General features: G+C 46.2%; 1 protein-coding gene and 1 pseudogene across 1 annotated transcript; one reads left to right on the top strand and one right to left on the bottom strand.

The window, feature by feature from the left end:
* Nucleotides 1-23,682, bottom strand: SERP2 (stress associated endoplasmic reticulum protein family member 2). The gene is made up of 4 exons (XM_012927246.3): nt 23,552-23,682; nt 23,184-23,301; nt 16,672-16,744; nt 1-456 (listed from the first exon to the last, which is right to left on the bottom strand). The coding sequence occupies exons 2-4, from the start codon at nt 23,265-23,267 to the stop codon at nt 416-418; spliced, it is 198 nt and encodes a 65-aa protein (XP_012782700.1). The 5' UTR covers nt 23,268-23,301; nt 23,552-23,682; the 3' UTR covers nt 1-415.
* Nucleotides 5,978-6,929, top strand: LOC131481534 (STAM-binding protein-like; annotated as a pseudogene).
* Nucleotides 23,683-25,819: the final 2,137 nt, after the last annotated feature.

The following is a 25,819-nucleotide window of genomic DNA, read 5'->3' as shown; positions in this document are numbered from 1 at the left end:
GAAGACATTTATTTGTAAAACCAGCTCCCTGTGGAGAAGAGCTTGCATCCGTGGGAAGGAACCGAGCCCCAGCGCGCTTTCAGAGGACCACATGCAGACATGAGTGAGAGCAAGCGAAGACCTGCAGGCAATGCCACCGGCCGCCCTCTCCCTTCCCACCCCTCTCTCCCCGGCAGCGGCCCACAGCAAAGCAAAATGTCCTTTCCGCTTGAGAACGCTGACGCCCCCAGATGTCCCGTGAGAAGGCAATTTAGTCTGACATCCACGACGAAGCGCTCAGGGAACAACCGAGAGACCCATTTTCCTATCCCGGGTGGCTCGTTTGCTTCCCACAGATTCCCGGCTGCACGCTTCCGTGGTCCTCCAACCGCCTACCAGCTCGTGAGAGGGAAGCTGAGACAAATCACGGGCCTTCTCACATGCCCATCCTTATGCTCTGGATGATCTGAAAGATAGCTGCAAGAGGAAAACAAAAGAGACAGCTCAGACACCAGACAGCACGCAGCTGGAAACCCAGCCCCTAGCCAGCCCCCACAAGCCCTTGTGGTGCTGGCTCATAGCTGATTAGATATTTCCTAACAAGGAGTTCAGTTAACAAGGGGTCACTGAACTTCTTTAAAGAGGCAGCCGCGCTGTGTCTGCAGATGGATGCCGTGGGGATTTATAGATAACTCCTGCTAATTCCATGGGGAGTCCTGGACAGAAATCCCCGGGGCGCTGAGCGCAGCCCTGGCCCCTGTCCCCAGCAACACAGGTGGGTGCTGCTGCTGGGTCGAGGGAATCTGGGCTTTGGTGCAGAAACAACACTCATTAAACAGGTCAGTGAATCTGCCTTTTCAGAACGGCCATGACCTGTAAAATAATCAGGCCAGGTGCTCCCAGCAGTGGTTCCCAGGCAGGCTCTGGCTGCCCAGAGCCCCACACACAGGTGCAGCTTCCAATCCTGGAACTCTCCCCTGAGTGACAATGATGTACTCAGAGTTCTGGCTTGACCAGCTGGGCTGATGTGAGCAGCCTGATGCCCACAGACAAGTCCTGGCACCCTCACCCTATTCCCAGATATTCTGGTGAGAACCCATTAGGAAGCACCCAGCCTGGTTCTACCCACAGGGATGCAAATGTGTCCCAGCAGAGGAGGGGCTTGCCTTCTCCTCCTCCTTTATCTTCCCCAGCAAGCCAAGTTGGCACTGATGAAGACCATGGTAATGCTAAAAGGTACTGAAGAGTATTTGCTTTTTCAATTTTTATTATCATCTGATTTAATCACATATAAAAACAGAATAAACAGTGAGCCTGTAGGGATCCAAGCCCTTCTCTCCTTCATCAAGCCATCCTGGAACATCTTCAGGAACATAGCTTCTCAAATGCCTACAGTTAAACAGAACCTGCACGAGTCTCGAGCAACAAGTTGGCTGAGGTTTCAGCATCCAATACCACTGAACTTAACACACGATACAGGCAGAGCATCCCTTATCCAAGATGTTTTGCACCAAGAGGTGTTGTGGAGTTCATATTTTCTTCAGGTTCCCGAATGTCTGATTATGCTTACAAGAATCAGATATATGGAGGCTAAGATATAAGTCTAAAGCAGGAAACTCACTTGCATTTAATCTAAACCTTCTACATGTTACTTAAAGGTAACTGTCCATTATTGCAAATAAATCTGTGTATGCAGCAGTTTCCTGGTGTAGGCATCTCCAGTTCTGGCATATCTTTCTTTCCCAAGGTTCAGATGTTGGAGCTTTTATGTTTTCTGAAAGAGGAATGCTCAATCTGTACGCTATGTGGGGTATTGTACTTTGGGGATAACAAAGAGAACTCACACACTGGTTCCTTGGGGAATCTTTCTTGGATAGCTGGAGCTTAAGGACAAAGGACTAACACATTTTCTTCTTCTTTTTTTTTTTTCCTAAAAAATACACTTCTTATTTTCTAAATATAAGAAGCTGTTGTCACTACCTTCTTAACCTGGAGATATCAAGCATGATATACATGTTAAGTTTTCATGAATAATCAGGGTCACCTTCATGACAACAATCACCAGTAAGACTCTGCTGTGATAGTCTTAAGGAGGATACGCAGTGTGTGGCACCCACGGGTTCTGCTTGGCTGGCCACTGGAGCTCTCATGTCTGCTTATCTTTTTTTTTTTTTTTTTTCTTATCGCCTTCTCTCATTTCTGTTGCTCTCATGCCAATCTGCCCTGGGCTCTTCCTGGCCTTTGTCGCTCTACACTGAAAGCCAAGCCTACTAAAGTTGTGTATAACATCTGGGCCAACCCGAGCCATGGGAATGTGAAGGGCTCTTTGGGTGACACAGAGAGGAGTTGTTCCTTTCACAACTTGTGACATTTTCTTTTGGCTGCCCTCAAGAGGTGCCTTTGGCTTATTTCCAGTTCTTGGGGGTCCTCGAGAAGGAAACCAATGAATAAGCTCAAAGACATAACTGATGTTTCTCTCTCCTTTTACCAAGGCAAACAAGAAATAAGAACGAAAACAGATCCTGGGTTCTGGTTTGGTAGGAATGCCATGGGGCAGCTGTGTATCCAACATCATTAGGAAAAACAATATTCACACCTACCATGCCCAGAGGGCTGAATGTTAGGATGACACGGGATTGGGTTGAATCACAGCTGCTGATCAAATTTAACTTCTTTGAGGTGATTTCACTTTCTGTGACAGGGGATCAGCGTACTTGATGCCATAGGCGTTAAATGACAGGATATCTGAAGGCTCCTCATGTACTGAGGATGCAATGAATGGTAGCAGGTGTTGTCATCATTTTTAAACATGGAATATTCCTTGTCCAAAATGCGTGGAATCAGAAATATTTCAGATTTCAGATTTCCTCCCCCCCAATTTGGCATATCTGCATATACATAAAGAGACATCTTGGGGCTGGGGCCCACGTCCAAACACAATTTTTTTTTCGTACATACCTCATACACATGGCCTGAAAATACAAAATTTCTAGTGCACTTGCATTTTGACTGTGATCTGTGACGAGGCCAGATGTGGGATTTATACTTGTGCTGGTAAACAAAATGTTCCAGATGTTGGAGCCTTCTGGGCTTCAGAGGTAGAACTGAGAAGCTGTCAACCTGCTTATGTCACTGTAACAATGCCTACTGCTTTTTAATGTACAAACATAGACTAGTGTTCAATAGCATCCAGCCTTCATGATGTGAACTTTGGGATGTTACCACACAATTCTGGGCTCACTTTTCTGCAGTGATAAAACTGTATATGGCCAAAGCCTATGAGGATGATGACATACAGAAGAGAATTGTCCTTAAGGAGCATTCAGGGATGTTAGTTCTGTGTCTTCATCTTATCCTCAGACAAGAAATTATTAGTGGATATGGGTCAACACATAGGAATCAGGCTATGTCTTGGCTCATCATACCCTTTACGTCCACGAATGATTCAATAGTTCTAGAATGATAAAGGCACTCAATTCTTTTTAGAGAACTGCAAATCTCTACAAAATGCTCAAAGAAAATTTGCATGTCTCAGAGTAGTGCCACTTAGAGTGAAACAATTTACCCAGTTCTTCTGTGTTAGAAAATAAAGGTCATTGTTGATTGTTACAGAATCCATGGACTAATATGTAAAACTCCAATAATTCTTACATGTTTATATGTGATCCTGACTCCTCTTGGGGAAATGTCTTTGAATAAAATCTTTTTAAGTTCACCACTTACTTCTACCTCTAAGATCACAAGAGATATGGTTGTGTTTATGACTTCTTTTTCAGCTACAGCAATGTCTTCAAGAAGTTTTCCATGCCTTATATTAATTGTAACTCTGTGTGCCTGCCCATACTGACTGGCAGAGAAACCCCAGCCTTCCAAAAGCTGACTTTCAGAGCCAGCGAACAGGAAAGGAGCTAGCAATGGAGTTCAAAGAGGGAGAGGAAGCAGGGAGTCTAGACCCTGACAAGTTCATAACTTAACAGTGGGTGAACAAAACTGAGAAAAGAGCCAATCTGGCTGCGGGAGCTAGGCTTAGGGCAGGTAAGCCAGCGGGGAGGAGAGAAGCCAAGAAAGGGAGGATGGCAGGCATTCCAAGTGGAGGATCTGACCCCAGGCATGCTCAGTGGTGCAGAGAACTCTCAGCAAGAGCAGGAACCTCAGGATCAAGAGCCTTGGCACTCTTCCACCTGTGTTTAAGAGCCTGGCCTGGTTCACTTTATCTGATCACAGCTCTCTGCTCTTCCGACTCCACCTTTCCACCTTACACCTTAGGCTGTAACAGTCACTCCCATCCCAGAAACAACACTTGGGCCCTGTCGGTCAGTGAGCTTTCTTCACTTTCACACCCACTTTTGAAGAGCTGTCTGAATGTACTTTCTCCATTTCCTTGCCTTTCATGCCCTGCTCAAACTACCCACTCTGTTTCTGCTCTTTCCGGTGCCACTGAAACACCTTTGCTAAAGCCACAGGTGATCTCCATGCACATCACTCCACGCCCACTCTTCCATCTGCTCTTACCTTGCTCCCAGCAAGAAACTCCTTTCCTTGAGCCCCCGAAGCACCAGCCTCCTATTTCCCAAGATTCCTCCTACTCTCTGGCTCTTGCCTGTAAGCTTGTTTTAGGGGATCGTCCTCCTCCACCCAATCAGTAAACAAGAGCATCACAGTTCCTCCCTGAGCATTGCTGGCTTGCTTCCCCCTAATCCCTGTCTTTCTGCTGAGGGGGCCAGTCCTGGGCTGCAGTTTCTGCTGCCACTCAGTTGTTGAGGACTCAAACATGTGTGCCCCCAGCCTGACTCCTTGGAGCTCTGGATGCACCCCTAATGCTATTGACCTGACATCCACATACTCCTAAGTGTCTCAGACACAACAGGAACTCTTCACAATTTCTTCCCATTACCTAAACTGGCATCAGTGTCTGCTTCCTGCCATCCCTGGCACTTTCAGTTGCTGACCCAAACTTGCAGATGTTCCTTAAGGGTTTTAGGATTGTGCACCCTTCTCTGCATGCCCCAGAAACCACCCTAGTCCCAGCTCCATCATCCCTCCCCAGGCTCCTGTGGGGAGGAACTCTTGCGCCTCATCTATGCTTTCTCTTCTTCACTCCTTTCTTCACAATTTAGCTAGACTGATCCTTTAAACAACAGCAAATAACATGGTGTCACCCCACGTTTAAAGCACACCCAAAGCTAGCTTCCTACTTCTTGATCCTTGATGAGGCCTCTGTGCTCTGCATAGTCTGCTGCCTGTCTGTCTGTCCAGACTCTCCTTTACACGACCTTTTCCCTCACATGGAACATTCCCCTCACAGTTTCAACAGCATCTGGCTCTTACCACAGGAGTTTGGCATCTGCCATTCTTTCTGTCTGCAATACTTCCCTACCCTACCCAATCGCCTAAGTTCATTCTCCTGAAAAGCCTTCTTTGGCCTCTTGGAGCAAGGTTTTCAAAATGAAGCATGCACCCCAATCTCCTGGGGATGTGTGAAAACACAGATGCATGGCTGAACTCTCAAGTCAAAGGGGACTGCGAACCTGGGAATCTAACAAGTTCACAGGGCTGTTGAGGCTGCTGGTCCAGGGAACATAGTTTTAGAGCCACTTACCCAAGTGCCAACCGACTCGTCATGTAATAAGCTCTCACAGCCCTATGTGTCTCTTCTTCAGATACTTTTCTGGCTGCAAATTTACATGGTTTAGCACGATTAATTGACTAAATCATCTTTCTTTTCCACTAGATTGCAAGAGACTGCAGATTTGTCAGGTTAAGCAGATCTATCTTTACCTAACAAAGGCAAGGTGAATGGTTGCAAAAAGCACAAAGAAAGACATATTTAAAATATCTCAGATGACAACTTTGCAAGCCAAAAGAGTTGGCATCCAATGGCTTCCCTGAAGTCCAAATGTCCTCAGAAGGATGCAGTTACTGAAGCAGAAGGCTGAGCAGTTAAAGCCATACACCAAAGAAATATACATAATATAATGAGAAAAAGAAGGAAGCAAAGGAATCTGCCTGAAATATGGCCATCCAGCAAGAACTGGGAAAGGAGAGACAGAGGGTAGCATAGCAGAAGCAGCAGCAGCTGGCACAGGAGCAGTTCCATGACTTTGAGGAGATGATCTGGAACCAGGAACTGGAAAAAGAACAACTGAACATTGTACAAAGGTTTGGGAAGGTGGACCCTGGCCTAGGTGATCCCCTGGTGCCTGACTTGGAAGGGCCTTCCTTAGATGTGTTCCCCACCTCACCTGTCTCACCATGCAGCCTTCAGACTATAACACAGCTGTAAGACCAGCTAAGCCACCTGTGGTGGACAGGTCCTTGGAACCTGGAGCACTGAGCAACTCAGAAAATATTCCTACAATTGATGGATTACATCATGTGGTGGTACCAGGGAGGCTGTGTCCACAGTTTCTCCAATTAGCCAGTGCCAACACTGCCTGGTGAGTAGAGACCTGTGGAGTTCTCTGTGGAAAACTGAGTTTACCATCACCCGTGTTCTCATGACTAAGCAAAGAGCTGGGTCTGATTATTATAATACAGAGAAAGAAGAACTGGTCCTCACCCAGGATCAGCAGGGCCTCATCACACTGGGCTGGATCCACATGCATCCCACCCAGACTGCCTTCTTCAGTGCTGACCTGCACATCCACTGCTCCTGCCAGGTGATGTTGCCAGAGTCCATAGCCACCGTCTGCTCCCCCAAGTTTCAGGCAACTAGATATTTTAAACTAACTGACCATGGGCTAGAAGAGATCTTTTCTTGTCGCCAGAAAGGATTTCACCCTCACAGCAAGGATCCACCTTTGTTCTGTAGCTGTAGCCACATGACTGTTGTGGACAGAGCCATGACCATCACAGACCTTCGATGAGAGTGTGACTCAGAGATGCGTTCTAAGAACCAGAGTGCACTTCAGTGTACAGCAGCTCCCTCCTTTAGGCTTTCCAGGGAGAGAGCTTTGGAAGCTTTTCTTAGACAGAATAGAAAGCAGGGGGAATCACCTGGGGGAGAACTGATTTTATGTTTCTGGTTTGAAAAGAATTACTTGAATGTACTTTTGAAGTAAGTCTGAAAAAGCATGACCTCACTAAAGTAACTGTAACCCAAAAGTTAAGTGGAAAGACAGGTATACTGGACACCCATACACACTTTGTTCTAGATTCGCCAACTAACGTTGTTTTCCTCTCCGTGATTCTTCTAATTATCCGCCAACTTGTTTATTCTTTACCTTTGAACTAAATCAGGACATCTCTGCAGAGATTTGGAAACCATTTAGGACGTGACTGGAGTTTTCCTGTGCTTTCTGGGCATGTCAATGAAGCTGCTGTGTGAGGGACAGCTCCCGCCATCCGTCCAGACAGGGAGACTGACAAAAACCTCAGAAGGGCGGTTGTTTTCAGGAATCATTTATGTAACAAATGTTTCAGGATATTTTTCCTCTACAATAAAATAACATTTAACTTTAAAAAAAAAAAAGAAAAAAATAGTGGAGAGAACAGAGCACAAGGGAGCTTCCGAGCAGAGAAATTTAAAGCAAGCTGGAGGATCATTCCCTTCTGGGATAAGACAACCCTAGAAATCAAACAACTTATGATGATTTTTCATTTAAAAAATGAAAATAAACTAGTTTGTAAGAGAAAGGATGAGCTGCTTGGCAGATCAGTAGAAATGTCAGGAGGCAATATATTGCAAAATTAAATCCTTAAGCTCTCTGGAAGAATCTGCAACCAAGAAAGTCAAAAGCAAAACACTATTTTCTGGTGGTTGTCTAGGTGGCAGCAGGAGAGGGAGAAGAGAGGAAAAAAGACAGATGGCTGAGACAGGAGGGGACAGGCAGATGTGGTCAGGCAACAGGTGTTAGCAGCAAAGAAAGTAAGGCCCATCACCATGTTAAAACAGCAGAAAGAGTCCTCTGAGGGGGAGACCACAAAGACCCCCAAATGCTCCAGGGAGCTCGGGGTCTAGGATGGCACTTCACAGGGGTGGGGCTGCAGGTCACCTGGAAGGGGCTGCTGGCTGAGGAGCCATCTTCTGCAGTTGTGCCACTCATGTCGCAAGGAAGGAACTCAGCGCACATGAATGGCCTTGATCTTTCCCTCTGGGGTGGTCCTGTTCTGCAAACTTCTGACTGGCTGGTCTCAACGGAGCGAGTCTCTCCGGACACTGTAACTTTGAGAATGTTCTGGACACCTCCAGGAAAGGCCAGTGTCTAGGAGGTCAACCTGCAAACATGACAAATTCAAGTTTGTCCTGGAATAAGCATCCAGCAAGTGTAAGCGAAGGGGCACAAGTGGCCCAATCAAGAAGCATCCTGAGCTGGGGCTAGGCTTCTTGCATCTGGGGGCAGACACATGAAGGAGAACCTCTGGAAAACATACCTTTTCAGGCAAGAAATTGGAGCTTTTCGATGGTCATAGGCTTCAGGTTTGAAGCTGGTGGAAGACTTTTGCACCTAGTCCTTTCAGGCACAGAGGGAGTACAGGATGATAGCAGATGGGTTCTTGAGTCTCAAAGAGCTAGGTTTGGGTACCAGCTTCCGCACTGTTCAGCCAGAGGATGCTTACTGGTTTCCTCCATATCATCCATCCTTAGCTTTGTGGTGTGGGAGAATAACTGTAATAGCCTGGTGGCAGGGACTGTGCAACGAGACGGGAAAAGGCAGTATAGGGCATGACATTCCAACAAGAAGTTCTTAAGGCATGGCAGCCAAGATCATTGTATGAAAGAATCTTTTTCTCCATGGTCAGCTTTCAAGAGCTCTTTCCAGAAGCAGAGGTGACACTACTGATTCTCTGGCTTATGAGTTCTACACATCTAGGTGGCAGCTGGTAGCTGGTCTGGTTCATGCAGGTTTCTCTGTATCTCAGAGTCACACTATCCACGTTGTAAGCTTTCTTATCAGACATCACAAAGGAAAGCAACAACAAAGGTCAAAATGCAAAATGCTTTTTCCTTGTAAGCCTGCACAATCTCAGTGAGGTCAAGAGGTAGGAAAGCAGCCAAAGGGCCACATACAATCACAGCAGCAGTAGACATATATTAACATCATTACTATGACTCACCACACAGTTCCCATGCTTATTCATGGTCAATCCTCAGCATTACTTGTCCTGAGGATGCTGGGAACTAGAAACTAGTATCATCTGCTTCTAAGAATGGGACCGATGAAGGGGCAAGCAACTTAGACAAGCCTCCACAGCTGCTACAAAGTGCCAGAACAGGTTTAAAGGAAGGGGGAGAAGCTCTGGAGTTGGAGCTCCTGACAACCATGCTAACTGCCTGCTGTCCCACACCTGGGTGGCTGACTTGGTGGTTTTCAACCAACACATCCCAAACTGTATACCTTCCTCCCCTGTCGTGTGCCCGGGAAACTTCAGGGGCAGTTAGCAGTTCACAGGGTGACACTGTATAGCTGTTGGAAATGGCACTCACTGCTCTGATTTTCAACCTTTGGACTCAAAAGGTGCACCAAGAACAGTGCACCGAGAACTGGTGACCCCCAAGAGGATCACACAAGAAGGGGTTTGAGAGGATGCCGACAGGAATGGCCCTCTGTTCTCCCGTGTGTCCCTAGTACCTATGCTACTTGGTGTAGCCCCTCCTCCACACTCCTTAACATGCGCAGGGAGTCCTAAGGGTGAGGGAAGGGCCAGGGTGACTCTTCCAGAAATGGAAACACCTTCCCCACACTCCATTCTGCATCCACAAAGATAGGAAATTGGACCACCTGGAGCATGAGTTTGTAGAAACAGGAAATGTTTATCTCAATGAACCACTTTTTCACATCTATTCTGAAAAGATGATCTTATAAAAGGTCTGGTATGTGACATCGTCTCTCTCTCTCTTTCTCTCTCTTTCTCCCTATTGTTCCTTGCTGGCAGGCAAAGGCCTGGGACAGTACAACAGAGGGATATAGTCTGATCACAGATAGACAAAAGCAACGTCATGTGCAGGGACAGGGGGATGTTCACGCAGAAGAAACCTAGCTGACAGGCAAGGACCCTGCAACAACAGGCCAGCTCTGGGCCAGACACAATTTTTTCTTTGATGGACAAATAAGGTTCAGATACAGGCTCCCTTCTGGTACTGGGAAAGCCAGAACATGCAGCAACACAGGGAGGTATGCCACACACACACACACACACACTCAAAAATCCCGACCTACCACCGTCACACACAAATATCAATGCACACTTACTTGAACTAGGACATATACTTTCATTTGTTTCTCTTTAGGATTTGACAAAGAGTTCTTCAGACTTACAAAAAACAGAAAGGGTGGACATTGTTTTACTTGAGTTATGCCAAGGGTGCCTGGGGATTGACACCCACCTTAGCTTCAAGTTTTCTGCTAATGCTCCTAGGAAGGCAGCAGATGCTGGCTCAAGTGCTTGAGTTCCTAACACCCATGCGGGAAACCCAAGTGAAGTTTCTGGCTCCTGGCTTCAGCTTGGCCCAGTCTTGGCTACTGGGAGCATTTAGAAAGTGAAAAAGCAGACAAAAGAGGTCTCCCTCTGTCACTTTGCCTTTTAAAGAATACCAAGCAACATTTATAATCCCTGCCTGGGTTCCTTCCTATTAAATTATGATCTTTTCACTTTTGCCTTTGACTATAAGTTAAAATAAACATATTATCTCAAAAATTTTTTTAAAAAAAGCAACTTTAAAGACTAAGAGCTGAAAACCATCAGTCTAAATTTCTGTTGGAATGAACTTAATTTTTTATAATTTAAAAAATTTGGAAAATATAGAAAAGTATAAAAACAAGAAGCGTCACTGGGAAGTCTATTAGCCTAGAAGTTTCCTTTCGATGAGGGACATATGCTTGTCAGGTTCATTAATTCTCAGGCCTTGACAACCGTTACATTTCTCATAATCTCTGATTAGCAAATAAGTGTCACAGGTGGCCAGAGAGATATTGGAATCCATGAGAGAAAAATAGTTTGAGAAAGCGAAATGGGCACGGCTGGCACATCTGAGATTCCCTCTGAGTACCAAAGGATGATGGGAACGGAAAGGGGGATCCGCAGAGCCCAACTCAAACGTCCTGTGAGTTAAAAGGATGAAGGAGAAAACCATATTGCAGAGTAAGTCTCCGGTTGTTGCTCCTATTAATGAATAGTGTCACAGCTTGGGCTTCGAGCAGATCACACCAGACGACAAGACATAGAACTCATTCAGTTATCTTCACAACTAGCATATTAAAGAAAAGACCTAATTTCACCATGTCTGAGAGCTGTTCTTGGTAAATAGCAAACTTGAAAACACTGAAGACAGTTGGCCCGTGGGCACCGTGACACAAACAGCATACAGAATTAGAGAAGGCAACGATGAGGAAGTGACCCTACTGTGTCCACAGCTGACATTACTAATCAACTGTTGCCTACTGCATCATATTGTAGTCTGAGAATCCTTTTCTTTTTTTTTTAATAAATATTTATATATTTTTTTAGATTTATTTTTTATTTTTATTACAAAGTCAGATATACAGAGAGGAGGAGAGACAGAGAGGAAGTGGAGCTGCCGGGATTAGAACCGGCGATCATATGGGATCCTGGCACGTTCAAGGCGAGGACTTTAGCCACTAGGCCACAATGCCAGGCCCTGAGAACCCTTTTCAATCAAGCTCTTAAAAGAGCTGAGGACAAATGAGAGGAGGGGTAAACAAACAAGCAAACAAACAAAAACCAAGAGTGAAGGCCCAGGCAAACATAAAAGTGCTTAGGTTCCAAAGTGGTGTGGGTGACTGCTTTGACCCACGTGTGTCTCATACAGATAGCAGCTGATGTCTCTGCTTGACAGCGTCTTTGCAGATAGCAGCCCAGACGGACATTCTGGGTCACACTGTCTCCAAGTTTGGAGATAAAAACCAAGCACTCTTCAGAACACGGGCAGGGCTTGACACTGGGGACAGGGAGGGAACCCGGATGAGCTGCTTATCTGGAAAGAAGCCCCACTGCCTGCAGAAATGGTAGTAAAAGCTTTTATGAATCGATGAGAGAGAAAGGACAAACTCTTTGACAGGGACACTTGAGTTCCTTGTGGAATTCAATGTGAAACTGGGTTCTGGGAGATGCAGCAGTGACAAATCCAGTCCACCGAAAGGCTCCAGTGGAATGAACTTCCTAGCTAAGACTTGAGCCTGATGAGTGTCTGGCCTAGGTGGGATAATAACCCCAGGGGATTTGATGGAGGACTCTGGCTGAGAAACAGGTGTCAGAAACACTAATAGAATAGTAACAACAACTAATTAAACAAAAAGTAACAAAACAAGAGAGGGGCAGGGCTTGAGATATCCTCATTGGCCAATTCCATGTCCCCCAAGAACACACTGCTCCCCTAGCTTCGGTTGGCTCACAAAGAAAAATGCCTACAGCCAAACAGCCACATGTAAGGGTTGTATCAAGGAACTGTCAGTCACATTTATTTCAGATTCAGCTGCATGGCAGCCCTTCCTTCTTCTGAGCGGGTGAGATGTTGAGTCTTTATCACAGGGGAGAGCGGTCTCACGCCCTGGATGTGTCATCACGGACCACTGCGCCCACTCGGAGCACTGAGACAGGGCCTGTGAGTCTCAGATAGATAAAGCCTATGCTGGGGCCTGAAATATGCAGCTTGGGAAGACAGACAGGTGCACGGCAGGATCAGCCTCCTGCGCATGATTGACAGTCCCATGGTGCTGTCCCTTCTCACAAGGGCTAGGGGGCAGAGGTGGGGCTGGTGGAGCTGCACGTTAGAGCTTTATTTGAACCAACACTTTTATTTCCAGAACATTCCATGCCAGGCCAGCCCTTGGAGGGCTTCTTATTAGCTCTAGTTCCTTAAGGAGGAAATCAATAGAGGGAGAGTACATTACTTGCTCAACGTTACGCAACTGAAAAACAGCAAATGGAGGCTCTGAAGACCCCTCTGATAGATTCCAGAAGCTTCCCTTCCTTTGGAGGCCTCTTACCCCCTCACTGCCAATCAGTCTGTTTACAAAGAGTGCGCTTGCCTAAGACACCTTTCGCAATCATGGAAAGTGTAAATTTACTTACTTGGAAAGGGGTGTATTTAGATAATTTCCCCAAACTCTCCCTTACCCCAGGAATGTTGTAGAGGTTACAGTCATGTATCCAAGCAAGAAGTAACAGCAGGGCCAGGCTGGACTCAGACTTGGGGACCCTAAGGCAGCTCCAGGAGGTCTGTGATTTCCATCTGATTTCTCTCAGTGGGAGGAAAGGATTCGCAGGGTGTTTGTATCAGGGGTCCCTGGGTGCCTGGTCCATCCCCTCAATACTGTCGATACTGTCATTATTTTCCTTCCTTCCCTTATCTGGCTTTTGTCAGCACCACAGGCACGCAAGGAATGCCCAGGGAGCAAGAAGGCCGCAGTGGGAGAGGCCAAGCTGGAGAGGGAGTGGTGACACATGACTGTCATCTTTTCGCAGCTTAATTTCTTTCTCCACATACTTCAGAGTAAAGGTGACTCTTTAGGGAGCATACACTTCAGCTCCAACTTTTACGAGTCCTAATTCTTTGCCAGAATACAGCTAGAAAAATCAGACAAGATGTATGTTCCCTGCTCCTTGCCTGACCCAAGTGTGTATTTATCCCAGGTGCACTGGCACTATTTTTAAAAAGAGAATTTCACCCAACTCATCATCAATTAGAATGGTAGGTTCATAGAATAAGGTAAGAAAAAGCAAGTGAGAGTTCTCAAGAGTTTCTGATCAGTGATCAACATTTTCACTCATATGAGACTATTTTAGTCTTTTCCTTAGCATTTATGTACAAACATGCATTTGCTGTGTATTGTGTCACCAGGCCGTTATGGTGCAATAGGGTAAGCCACCACTTGTGACCCTCGCATGCCTTATCAGAGCACAGCTTCCCCCTAATATGCCTAGGAAGGTGGTGGAAGATGCTTCAACTGCTTGGGCTCCTCTCATCCACATGGGAGACCTTGCTGGAGTCCCTGGCTCCTTGGATTTGGCTTGGCCGAGACCTGGCTATTGAAGTCAACTAGAAATGAACCAGCAGATGAAAGATTTCTTTCTCTCTCTCTCAATCTATCTCTCCTCTATCACTCTGCCTTTCAAATAAATAATTAAAAGGCATTTGAGAATAGTAACCAGTTATAGGAAGGCAAACAAGGGAAGATGATCTTCAAGGTAATTGGAACTGAGAAAAGAAACTTGAGTCTGGCACAAGGGCAAAATTTGCTCAAAGGAGAGAGAGCTCATAGAAAGGAATGGGGAGAAATGGCTGCCTTGGAATTTGAGTACATCTGCATGAGGGTGAAGTGCAAGGGCAAGGCTAAGTTCTGAGTGTGCACATTGCCCATGGAGTGTCAATGGGAAGGGATCCTTCCAGTCTTGGACTCCAGCATTGGGTACAGATGTAGATAATCAGGTGTCTACAAGAGGGCTTTTTGCCTAAAGCAGAGAATCTGGGTGAGACCTGAGGAAATCACTTTCTTTTAAATATGCTGAAAAGATGGGTAGGAGCTCTGGCCCTTGACCCTGTGAAAGGAGAAGCGCAAAAAGAAGAGTGGAGGCTCAGTAAGATGCAATGAAGTGTGACTAACCTCAGAGAGATGGTGATGGACGGCTCTAAAGGAGCCATTGTGTTTTTCATGACATGTTCTGTTTAGAAAAGGACATGTACAAAGATGGAAGGACACAGTCCCAAGGACAACTTGAAATGGCTGACACATTTCTGCAAGAATACAGCCTAACTTGAGTTGAGGCTTGCAAAAATTTGCTAAAGTTGACAAAAAAAAAAAAAAAAGGTGGTAGTGGTGGATTATTTCCATTTATAATTAGAAAAAAGGATAAGGCCCCTTAATTAGGGGTCATGGTAACACATTAACAAAGAAGAGTGAAAAAGACAACTCAGTTTCCATTTTTTATTTAGTGTCCCAATAAAAGCAAAATGGTCTTCTAACTAGAAAGACTTCCAGAAGCTTCCTTATGTGAGCACTAGGAACTAAGGAGAGGAGAGGCATAGCAGCAAGTGGTACAGTCACCGACTGCAAAGTCCCAGGGCCCAGGATGAATCCAGAGAGAGGGAGGGAGGGAGAAAAAGAGAGAGAGAGAGAAAGGGAGCGAGCCACAGCGGCTCACACAGCCAGTGTACTTCAGCCTGGAAAAAATGCCAGAACCTGAGAGTTTTAGAGGATGGCTGGTAGCCAACGTGCCAAATGGCTCAAGAGGGAAAGGTAAAGTTCCTGCTGTATGGACCAATATGCCTGGGGAAAAACTGTAGGCCTGAAAAAAATTCATGAGGGGTTTCCAAGTTCTTCCAAAAGGAAAAGATGGGTTTTTGAGAACTAGGATGAATTTCAGACAAACAGGCCAAATCAAACAGCTCTTCTGGCCTTGCCCCCTTCTATATTATTTGAAGGAGCAAGCTAGGGAAGGCTACAGTTCCTGTCTGCCCTGTGTTCAGTCCTTGGCCATTCTGAATGTCTGATTTTGGGACCCAACCTGTTATCCGAAGCCTTGGGCCACTGCCACGTCATGTCCCTCATGCAGTCACCTTGTTCATCCTCTTTTTGTCTGTTCTTCAAAACTCAGCGCAAACAGCGCCCACTCTTAGAGACTTACTCTTTTGCCCAACATGATTGGAAATGCCTTATCCACACTTGCCAAGCACTGTGCACACCGCGCAGTCGCTCTCACAGTGGCCTTTTCCTGGGCTACAAGCTGATAACCTCTTTATCTGCCTCTCCCAATGCCTGCAAACTCCCAGAGAGGTTTCATTTCAAAGCCTGGCACAGTGCCAGGCACACTGGGACCCTCATATCGTGACAGTTATCTGAGCAAGCTTGATTAAGTCTTCAAAGTTAACCTAAAGTCGGCAGGCTGTCTCGGTGTTCCATGGACTTCTCTAGGTCTAGACTTTACTCAGTGACTTGGAAGTTTAACATATTTTCACAGACTGTAAGGTTTGGAAACAAAGATAATTAGCTCAAGGTTCAGAACTGAACAATTCATGAACCGGTTATATGCCTATAAACTCAGATAAGTTTTTTGATATAGGTTGATTTTTAATAGTTCCCTGTAACACACTAAAGGCTTAGTTTTGTCTGTTTTGTTTGTTGGTGGAATTCCATGACAGCAGCTGAGGCAATGTATCACAATTAAGTCCGTAGGTAGTGGTAGAAATATTGCATCAATATACCCTTCATGACGATGTATGGAGACCAGCAACCATGCCAAGGCTGCCAACAGCACTGAAAAACAACTGCAGGGTGCTGTCCGCCAGCACCTCCCCACCTCCACCCACCCCATCTGTGCAGGTGCACACTTGTGAGTTTGTAAAGTGCTCTCAACCTGCCACTTTGTAGGATCAAGGCACCCACATCTTAAGGTCAAAGACTCAGTTCTGCAGAACTCTCTCATAAGACATAAGGCCTCTCCTTCTCTCTGGATTTTATGACTGGCAAACAGGAGCTGCACTTTCTGTTCTAAATGCCCTTTTTAGCCTGCTGTTTCACAGCAAAGTTTTCCCACAAAAATCACTCTGATTATGACTTGATAAGATATTACTTCTGTCTTTCCTTTAATTAGGAATAGAAATCAAAATTACTAAGATTCGGGTTTAAGGTAGTAATTAACTTGAATCTGGTCCAATATGCTTTAGTCTATTTTGTGAATTAAATATGTGACTTGTTCAGGACTGTGATTGGAAGTTCAGTGAAACACCCATACCTGAGCCACAGACCACAAAAACAAACAGTGCTAACAGCCATGGTCCCACGGGGTATTTCTCCTCTTGCGGCCTCTAAAAGAAAAAGGGGAAAAGTGAAAAAGCGAGATTAGGGTCATTGATGTCATAAGCAGTTCCTGACTATTTCCAAGCTTGTGCTAAGTACTAGGCATTCTGTGAATGAGATGGACTCAGTCTTATACCTCAGCAGGCAAAGATGAAAAAATATAATGAGCTAGACTTTGGAAGTGGTTTATAACAATGACCTGATTATCATCCCCAGAACTCAGGGACCTTTGTCTTTCACACAAGGGAACTCCAAAAAGTCTGTGGGAAACTGAATGAAAAGATATGTTTAGGGGTGAGTGTTCCGGCACAGTGAGTTAAAGACACTACTTAGGGCACCTGCGTCCCACATGGGAATGCCTGAAACCAAGTCTCCCCTCTCTGCTGCTGCACCAGACTCCTGCCAATGCCCCTGGGAAGGCAGACAGCAACAGGTGAGGGCTCAAGTAGTTGGGTTCCTGCCACCTATGCAGGGACCCAGATGGAGTCTCTGACTGTTAGATCTGGCCTGGTTCACCCCTGACTATCGCAGGGGGAATGAACTGTGAATGGATCATTTCTCTCTCCCTCTCTCTTTCTTACTGTATCTTTCCTTCTCTTTCCATTGTCCTTTCGAATAATTAAAAAAAAATCTAAAAGAAAATATACTCTGGCATGAAAATTTCAAAAATTCACAATATATATTTCCCATGAACTTTTTAAAAACCTTTTGTAGTCTGGGGCAGATAGAATATAAATCCATAACCCAATATAGTGATTTGGGAGAGAAAATGACATTAATAACAATTGCTTCCATCTGTGGCAACCAAACTCTACGCTAGGCACTGTGCTAGGTGGCCTGTACCAGTTATTTCCAGCACACACAGTCCCTGGAAACATTATTATTTCCATTTTGTCAGGATGACAGAGTTTCAAAATTTGTTAACTTGGGCCAGAACGAAGATTCAAGCTTAATACAGAATCTGAGTATTTTCCATATAATTAATTCATTTTAATTTCTGCATCCTGAATTGCAAGCACGATATGAGTGTTCAGATTTTTTAATACTGTCTTATAAACAAACAAACAAAAAAAATTGGGCAGTCAGAGCAGTTGAAATCCTTGGGATATGAGTCGTACCATAGCAACTGGGAGTGGTTGTGAGGGATGAGGCATTACATAATCAAGCTCCCAGGTTTTAGCTAAACTCAGCTTTGGAGAAGTCGCTGCCTTCTCGGGGCAGCAGAAGGGCCTGCTGCACCTGCAAAAACCTTGCCTCACATGTCTTGTGCCCTTCTCAAACCCAAAGTGCAGACTGATGAGAAGAACGCTCTCCCATGGCACACAGAGGACCGTGTGCACACAGGGCCTGCACACCCTACCCACCAGTGACACAGAAAACATATTCTGGAAGGGGGAAAGTAGGAGACTGAACAAAAAAGCTCACTATTCCTCATTAGCTTCAGCAAAGGATGGACTGTGTTCAATATAAATTATAGAACTCAGACATAAAAACATGTGGCAGGGTAGACATAGAGCTTGTCTCTTGATTGAAATCAGAAAACCCATTTTCCCATTTCTTTTAAATGTTGTTGATTTTTTAAAGATTTATTTGTTAATTTTTTTATTGGAAAGTCAGATATGCAGAGAGGAGGAGAGACAGAGAGAAAGATCTTCCATCCAATGTTTCACTCCTCAAGTGGCTGTTGTGGCTGGACCTAAGACCATCCGAAGCCAGGAGCCAGGAACTTCTTCTGGGTCTCCCACATAGGCGCAGGTTCCCAAGGTTTTGGGCTGTCCTCAACTGCTTTTCCAGGCTACAAGCAGGGAGCTGGATGGGAAGTGGAGCTGCTGGGATTAGAACCAGCGCCCATATAGGATCCTGGCGTGTGCAAGGCAAGGGCTTTTAGCCGCTAGGCTACCATCCTGGACCCGTTGTTGATGGTTTAAGAGTCAGCATTGTAAAGTCCGGGCTATGAAGTGTGTTTGTGTCTGTACCAATGTGATAGCTACAGATTCACACTCCAGTTAGGTAATGTTTCCATGGCCAGAGGGTCAGGGGTGCTGTTATTAAGGATGTAATTGAAGCGTTGGGAAAGTTTTAGTAAAGCATCTAGCCAAAAAAGGACAACCTTTGATTCTCATTGTAGGCATTTTCCTGTAAAATCTGCCATATATTAACAAAACAAAGGCTTAACATACATTCTAGACTCATATACATAATAGGCTTGGCTTCATCAAAAAGTACTCATTTTACTACAGACAAAGTAGCAGTTCCTTAGTTCTCAGCTTACCTATTACTGCTCTAGGGAGCCTTTCCTCTGATCTTGCTTGGCTCACTTTTTTTTTTAAGATTTATTTATTTTTATTGGAAAGTCAGATTTTACAGAGAGAGAAGGATAGACAGAAAGATTTTCCATCTGCAGGTTCACTTCTCAAGTGGCCACAGCGGCCAGAGTTGAGGCGATCTGAAACCAGGTACCAGGAGCTTCTTCTGGATGTCCCACTCGGGTGCAGGATCCCAAGGCTTTGCAGGTTTTGGGCTGTCCTATACTGCTTTGCTAGACCACAAGCAGGGAGCTGGATAGAGAGTGGAGAAGCTAGTATACGAAATGGTGACCCTATGGAATCCTGGGTGTGCAAGGCAAGGACTTTAGCCACTAGGCTAACATGCTCGGCCCAACTTGGCTTACTTATCATTTGGCCATGAACTTCATAGCATTTATTACTCTGTGCTTTTGCCTCTATTCTTGTGACATACATTTTATTCCTACTTCAACACTAGCCTGTGGCCTCCTCAAGGGCAGGAGGCACTGTGTCAATTCTCCCAGGCATGACTGCAGAGCAATGCTAACACAGAACTTTTAAAACATTACCTCAGGCTCAGCAAATGTTCACTGGATAACAAATAAGAATACAAGGTTCATCAAATATGATTTCTTAAGTTGGGTAAGGTCAGAGTCCAGGAAAGATACTGTGTTTTTATTAATACCTCCTAATAGGTGGTAGTTTATGAGCATATTTCTCATACCTCAGAGGTATAATGTGTCAATGGCAGGTGGACTTTGACTAAAGATTCAGCTGTTCACTGGTGATCTACTACCACTTATATGCCAGGAGCTCACACTGCGAGGGGGCAGGGGTTGCTCTTGACTAGACATGGGAAACACCAGTCTTTACTAATGCAAAAGAGATCTTGATCATTCTAGGGCATTTAAGACCAGGTGGAGCTCATATCATGCAAATAACAGAGATATGAAATAAGTTACCTAAACAGGGTGTGTCATGTCCCCTTCCCCTCCTCTTCCGCCAGCTTCCTAACAAGTTGTCATAGTTACAGTAACCCATTCTGTTGCCACTATTCCACTAATGCTACATTAAAAAAAAAGAAAAAAGATTTCATTTCTGCTCTCTTTCGAGTAAAGCCAACAAGTGAATTCAAGAGCCTGTAAGTGGATTATCGGTCTAGTAAAAATCCAAATGGAGTACTTTATCTTGCGTTTGTAGGAAAACACATGCTGGAGTGTGTGACACGAAGATCTTTTTTGATGACATTCTCCAGTGAATCAATGTGACTTGGCGACTCTTGGAGGCCAGAAACCCTTGGCTAATCATAATGCCAATATGTCATTTACTGAGAACTTGGCTTCCTATTGATTTGGAACATGTGCAATCCCATTGGGATGATTCATACAAGCCCAACTCTATTGCTGAAAAAGGTGGGGGACACAGTAGCAATTCGATGAATGTCATAGCTCACTGCAAATGTAAGTTTGCTACTTTCTAAAGTTCCAAAATGTCAGGGAATGGTGTTCCCTGTGATACGGTAACAGTTGGGGAACTCAGAAGTTGGAAATTCCAGTTCTCCCTTCATTCTGAAGAAGTTACTGTTAATTACATGATAATTATTCCAGTTCTGTTTCTTGGATTAATTTGCTGTCTTGGAGAATGATACTGATTTACCCCATGGCTACTAGCTAATAATGAAATACTGAAGCATCTGCACACAATTAAAGCAGAAGTTGATTTCTAAGTAAGGAATCTGAATTTTCAGTTAGATTGTATACATATGGTCCCATTTACTCAACTTCATCCTGAAGAAGTTGCCTTGCAAGTGACTTTTGTCAAACACATAATCATCATTGACTTATAACAGGAAAAAATGAGATAGGATTTAAAGAGTTTCTTTTTGAAAGAGAATTTCACTTTCATTTTTGGATGTTGATCCACTTACAATAAAGTTAACTGAAAGGCTCTCCAACCAACTGAAAATGAAAACTGATTGGGGCTTGGTTTGAAAACCTTTCATTACAAATTTAGTTGGGCCATTAAAAAGCCCTCAAAGGCGCCAGGCACTCTCTCAGGACCCACCCAACTGTATATCAGAGCCTTTTAAAGTGCACTCATACTACACATTAAATATAATTTTGGTATATCTCTGAAAGTTGGGTTGCATTGAATTGCAGGTGATTACATTTTCTTGATATTTAAATAGTGTTTTCCTAATTTTTCCATTTTCTTTTCTTATTTTGTAGCCACTAATGTCTGTTAGGTTCCAAGCACAATCTCATGGTCTTGCAAAGTGAGATGTGGCAGACACTGAGTCTATGGAGCCAGATGGATAAAACAGCCCTGCAAATCATGATTTGAGTTGGTCTTCAACTGAGACCAGTGAACAACAGAACTCCAATTCTTCAATCAATGAAAAAGAACCACACACAAATAAGGCAACAAGTAGTAGGTCTGATAGCTTAACAAAGATGAATTGATCTCTGGGGCTGACAGGATAGTTCAACTAGCTGATCCTCCACCTTGTTCCTCCAGCAATCCATATGGGTGCTGGGTCTGGTTGCTCTACTTTCCATCCAGTTCCCTGCTTATGACCTAGGAAAGCAGTGGAGGATGGCCCAAAGCCTTAGAACCCTTTACTGGCGTGGAAGATCAGGAGGAGGTTCCTATGGGAGACCCAGAGGTGGCTCCTGGCCTCAGATTGGCTCAGCTCTGGCCATTGCGGCCATTTGAGGAGTGAACTGGTGGATGAAAGATCTTTCTCTCTCCTTTTCTCTGTAAATCTGCCCCTCCAATAAAAATAAATGTCTTAAAAAAAAAGAATAATTTATCTCCAAGGTTTATAAAACTGTCTATTTTCGTGTCAATGAAAAATTGCTTTCCAATATCAATGTGGGCAGCATTTTTTTTTTCCTGAGTGAACATGAGGAAAGCATAGATCTGTATGGAAAAAGATAACTCCAGTTCAATGGCACATTAACTTTTGAGTTCCCTAATCACAACTAACTGATCTACTGCCCAGGCGAAAGAAAGTTAAATTGCGTATGAAGCTCTAAACCCAAGGCTCCTGGGCCACAGTCCTGTTTGTAAGAGCAGGAATTCCCACGTGTGATTGTAGACCCAGTTTTTGGCTCAGCTAATCAAAACAGCACCATTTCTTTGACGACAAGAAATTGCCTCATCTAATCTCCAAGACTATGCAGCCAAACCCCAAGCTTCAGCTGGACTTCCAATGAGCTGTACGGGCTTACAGACTCCTGGAGTCTTTGCTCACAGGCTTGGAGACCAGTTCTACCCAGCATGCTATCTGACTCAGGCTCCTGAACGCCCAACATCAAAGAACTGGCTTTTCTAGGGGGGAGTACCTGCCTTGCTGTAAGAACTTCCCCTGTGCCCGGGCATAGATTCTACTTCAATCTCCAGTTGCAGGGCTGCAAGCTGCAGTTTGTGGGAGCACAGAATGCCTGGCAATAGGATGTTTTCTCCAAGGGCACCATCAGAATGAGCCTGAATTTGCGACAGGGTCCATGCAGGGAATACTGCATTTAAACGTCAGCCCAGCAGCCAATGGAGGTCTCACAAGGGAAAAAGCCGCAAAAGCACAAGGGAAGCTGGAGAGAAAAGGGGGTCCCATCCTTGTTCCCCACTTCAAGTCCTTTGGAAGGATGCAGGGGGGCGTCACAATAGGCTACTGACAAACCTGTGGTATGTGTGTTGAGAAGGGAGGATGGGGTGCAATCCCAAGATGGAGAGATTGCTTAAGCAACCTTCATTCATTCAATCATGCATTCCACAAACAAGTTAGTATCCATAAGGTTCCAGGCCCTGTGTCACGTTCCTTGACTTAACTGGTCCCTATGGTTCCATTTTACCCAGGGAGTAGAGTCCCTTTCTTTGCTGGGGACGCTGCTCCAAGCCATGAAGGGCCCTAGGCTGCCACTCCTAGAGGGATCACAACCAACCAAGACCCTGCATTCCCGTCCCTCTAAGTACCTCAACCCTCGTTACCGCAGGGCCCAGCTCGGGGATCCCCCTCGGCAGGACCCCGCAGGCCCTGTGGGCCGGTCTCCCAGAGCGGGAGGGGAGGCCAGGGCCCCGCGCTGGCCCAGCCCGGCCCCGCCCCGCCCCGCTCCGCCTGGTCCTGCCCCGCGCGGCTCGGCCGGCGCCGCCCCCGCCTTACCAAGGTTTTGGCTACGTTCCCCCTCTGGGTGATGTTTTTGCTGTGCTTCTCGTTAGCCATCCGGATCCGCTGTTTGGCCACCATGGCTCGGGCGCGGTGACACGCACGCGGCTGCCACCTGCAAAGATTTCCCCCCCAACCCCGCGCGTTAGCCCCTCCGGCCGGATTGAGCGCGTCCCGCCGAGGCTGGCGTGGCCCACCCGGGCGCTGCAGGTGGCAAGGCGCCGGCCGAGCCCCCCGCGCACCCGCTCGCGAGCCCTATCGAGCCGGTTCCAGAGAGAGGCCAGAGCCCGGACGGAAGTAATCTCTCATCTCAGGAAACCCTCTCCGACTTCCTCGCTATCCTTCCGGTCCCCCCAACTACCTACCCAGCGCGGCCACCCAGGCGGGTGCGGCCGCGGGTCCCCCCGTGCCCAGCGGCCAGAGCGTGCGCAGAGTCCCCTGGACCGAGACCACAGGGCGTCCGTGTTTCGCGGCCGAGCGCGCCGGGGCCCTGCGTTGGCGCGTCGCGGCGATGGTACGCTCCTGGAGGACGGGGGCGCGGCCGCTCCCGGGCTTGGGGGCCGGGAACCCATCCCTGGTTCCGGGGAAGAAACTGGGACGGCCACGTTTCAGGCCAGGACTCCTAGTCTCCCCTGCATCTGCATCCGCACCATTGCCCATTGATTCACAAGACAAATAGGGGGCCAGGGCAGGACGAGAGTTGTGCCGGGACCTTCAGGCACCCTGAGGGCTCTGCCAAGGGCCCAGCACAAGGAGAGCTGGACAACTGGATTCCCTGGGGGGGGGGGGGATGGAAGCTGTGAGTCCCCCCCCCTCCCGGAGATGCACCAGCGACACCTCTGAGTGGAGAGGGGGCCAAGGATGAAAAGGACTTGGGCCTGAAGCTGTGGTCCCAGAATGAATGGTCACGGCTCACTTCAGACATGGCCTCCCATGCCTGAATAGCCTGGCCCTGCCTCCAGCTGCTTTTGTCCGGGGCAGTGATTATGGGCCGCTGGACTGAACATGGAGCCTTTGCCTGCAGCAGAAGGATAAAAGCAGAAGCATGGTACCCCTCCCCGCCTGTATTAGGACTCTTTCATGGTCCTGTGTTTGTGTGTGTGCTCACATTTTCCCTGTGCTGAGCATATAGGAATTAGCTCTTTGACGCTTAAAAGAATAAAGGGGCCGGGGGAGGAACATTCAATCTGGCAGATTTGGGCAGGTGGTAAATGGTGACTTAAGGTCCCTAGGGCACCAGCTCCCCTAGCAGGGAAGGAATTGCTGAGGCTCCTGTACCCCAGCCTCTCTCGCAGCTGTGTGTAACTGGATTTCCACAGGTGAAATCCCCCGTGTGAGTGGGAAGCTAAGGAGAGCTCCTGGCTTTGGGGGTCAACTGGACTTTGCTCCCTGACCTCCCCTACCCTCACTTCCACTTCTTGTCATGCAAGCCTCCTGCTTACCCAGGAGCTGGGGAAACCAGGGTGTTGATATCCTCTGGTCACTACTCTGGAGTCACATCAGCTCAACGGAAACTCTGCTGGTTTTTCAAGCCCTCATTTCCACCAGCATTATGGCTCTCATCACACAACTGCCAGCCAAGCCTGGTAAAGTCCAGTCTTGCGCTTTTACTATGCATAGGCCCCACCTCTTTGACCCCGGCTAGATATGTCACAGCAACAGGACATGAAGTGAAAATCCCCATTGCTTCCTAGGGCTCCTTTCCATCATTTTCTGCCTGTGAACAAACCTACTGGTATAATCCTGAAAAAGCAAAGGGGATGCAGTACCCACTGTTTTCCCATGTGTGCCTTATAATTTATTAGTAATATTCTTGCTGATGCATGGCCCTTTTATTCCCTGTAGGTGCATTATGTCCTGTAGGATGATTATACTGTCATATATTGAACAATTGGTTGATGAAGTCTTGGTTGCCAATGATACTTTAGTGACTATCCTTGACTTCACATCCTTATGTGCTATTACATATGTATGTTCTATTGTCAAATCTATATTCACTACTTTCCTGTTGACTGACATGGAACTCCTAAAACCCTTGGATTCTCCAAAATGATGAGTGTCTTTTCTATGCTGATGAGATGGCTGTTGTCCTCCATAACTCTAGGATGAAAAGACCAAATCAGAATTAGAGGAGTGGGATTTTCAGTGTCCTCCACCACCCCCAATCTCTGGAAAAGAAAGAGAGCTGAAGGGCGAGTTGATCCCTAGTAGCCAATGACATAGTCAGCAATGCCTAGGTAATAAAACCTCCAAGAAAGTCCCAGAGCACTGGATTCAGGGAGCTTCCAAATAACACATGACGATTGCTGGAGGACTTGGACTTGGAAGCCCTGTTTGCCCATGCTTCTCCCGAAGTACCTTTTCCATTAGGCTATTTATTGATGTCTTCTGTCATGTCCATGGATGTGTTTTCCACCAGATTGTGAGCAACTCTAGCAAATGTGAGCCTTGGTGAAGTGGGGCATGGAAACTCCAATCTACAGCCAGCTGGCCAGAAGCTTAATGATGATGGTCATCCAAGGTGGGGCATGATGGGATGAAGCCCTAAGCTGTAGGAGTCTCTCTCCAGATAGAGTATGTCAGAAGTGAGCCTCGTCAGAGGATCCTCTGCCGGCCTCCACTGCAGAACTGCT

Source organism: Ochotona princeps, chromosome 12 (assembly GCF_030435755.1).
Source record: "Ochotona princeps isolate mOchPri1 chromosome 12, mOchPri1.hap1, whole genome shotgun sequence".
NCBI lineage: Eukaryota > Metazoa > Chordata > Mammalia > Lagomorpha > Ochotonidae > Ochotona > Ochotona princeps.
The sequence above is the reverse complement of the archived record's forward strand: the minus strand, read 5'-3'. Positions and strand labels throughout refer to the sequence as shown.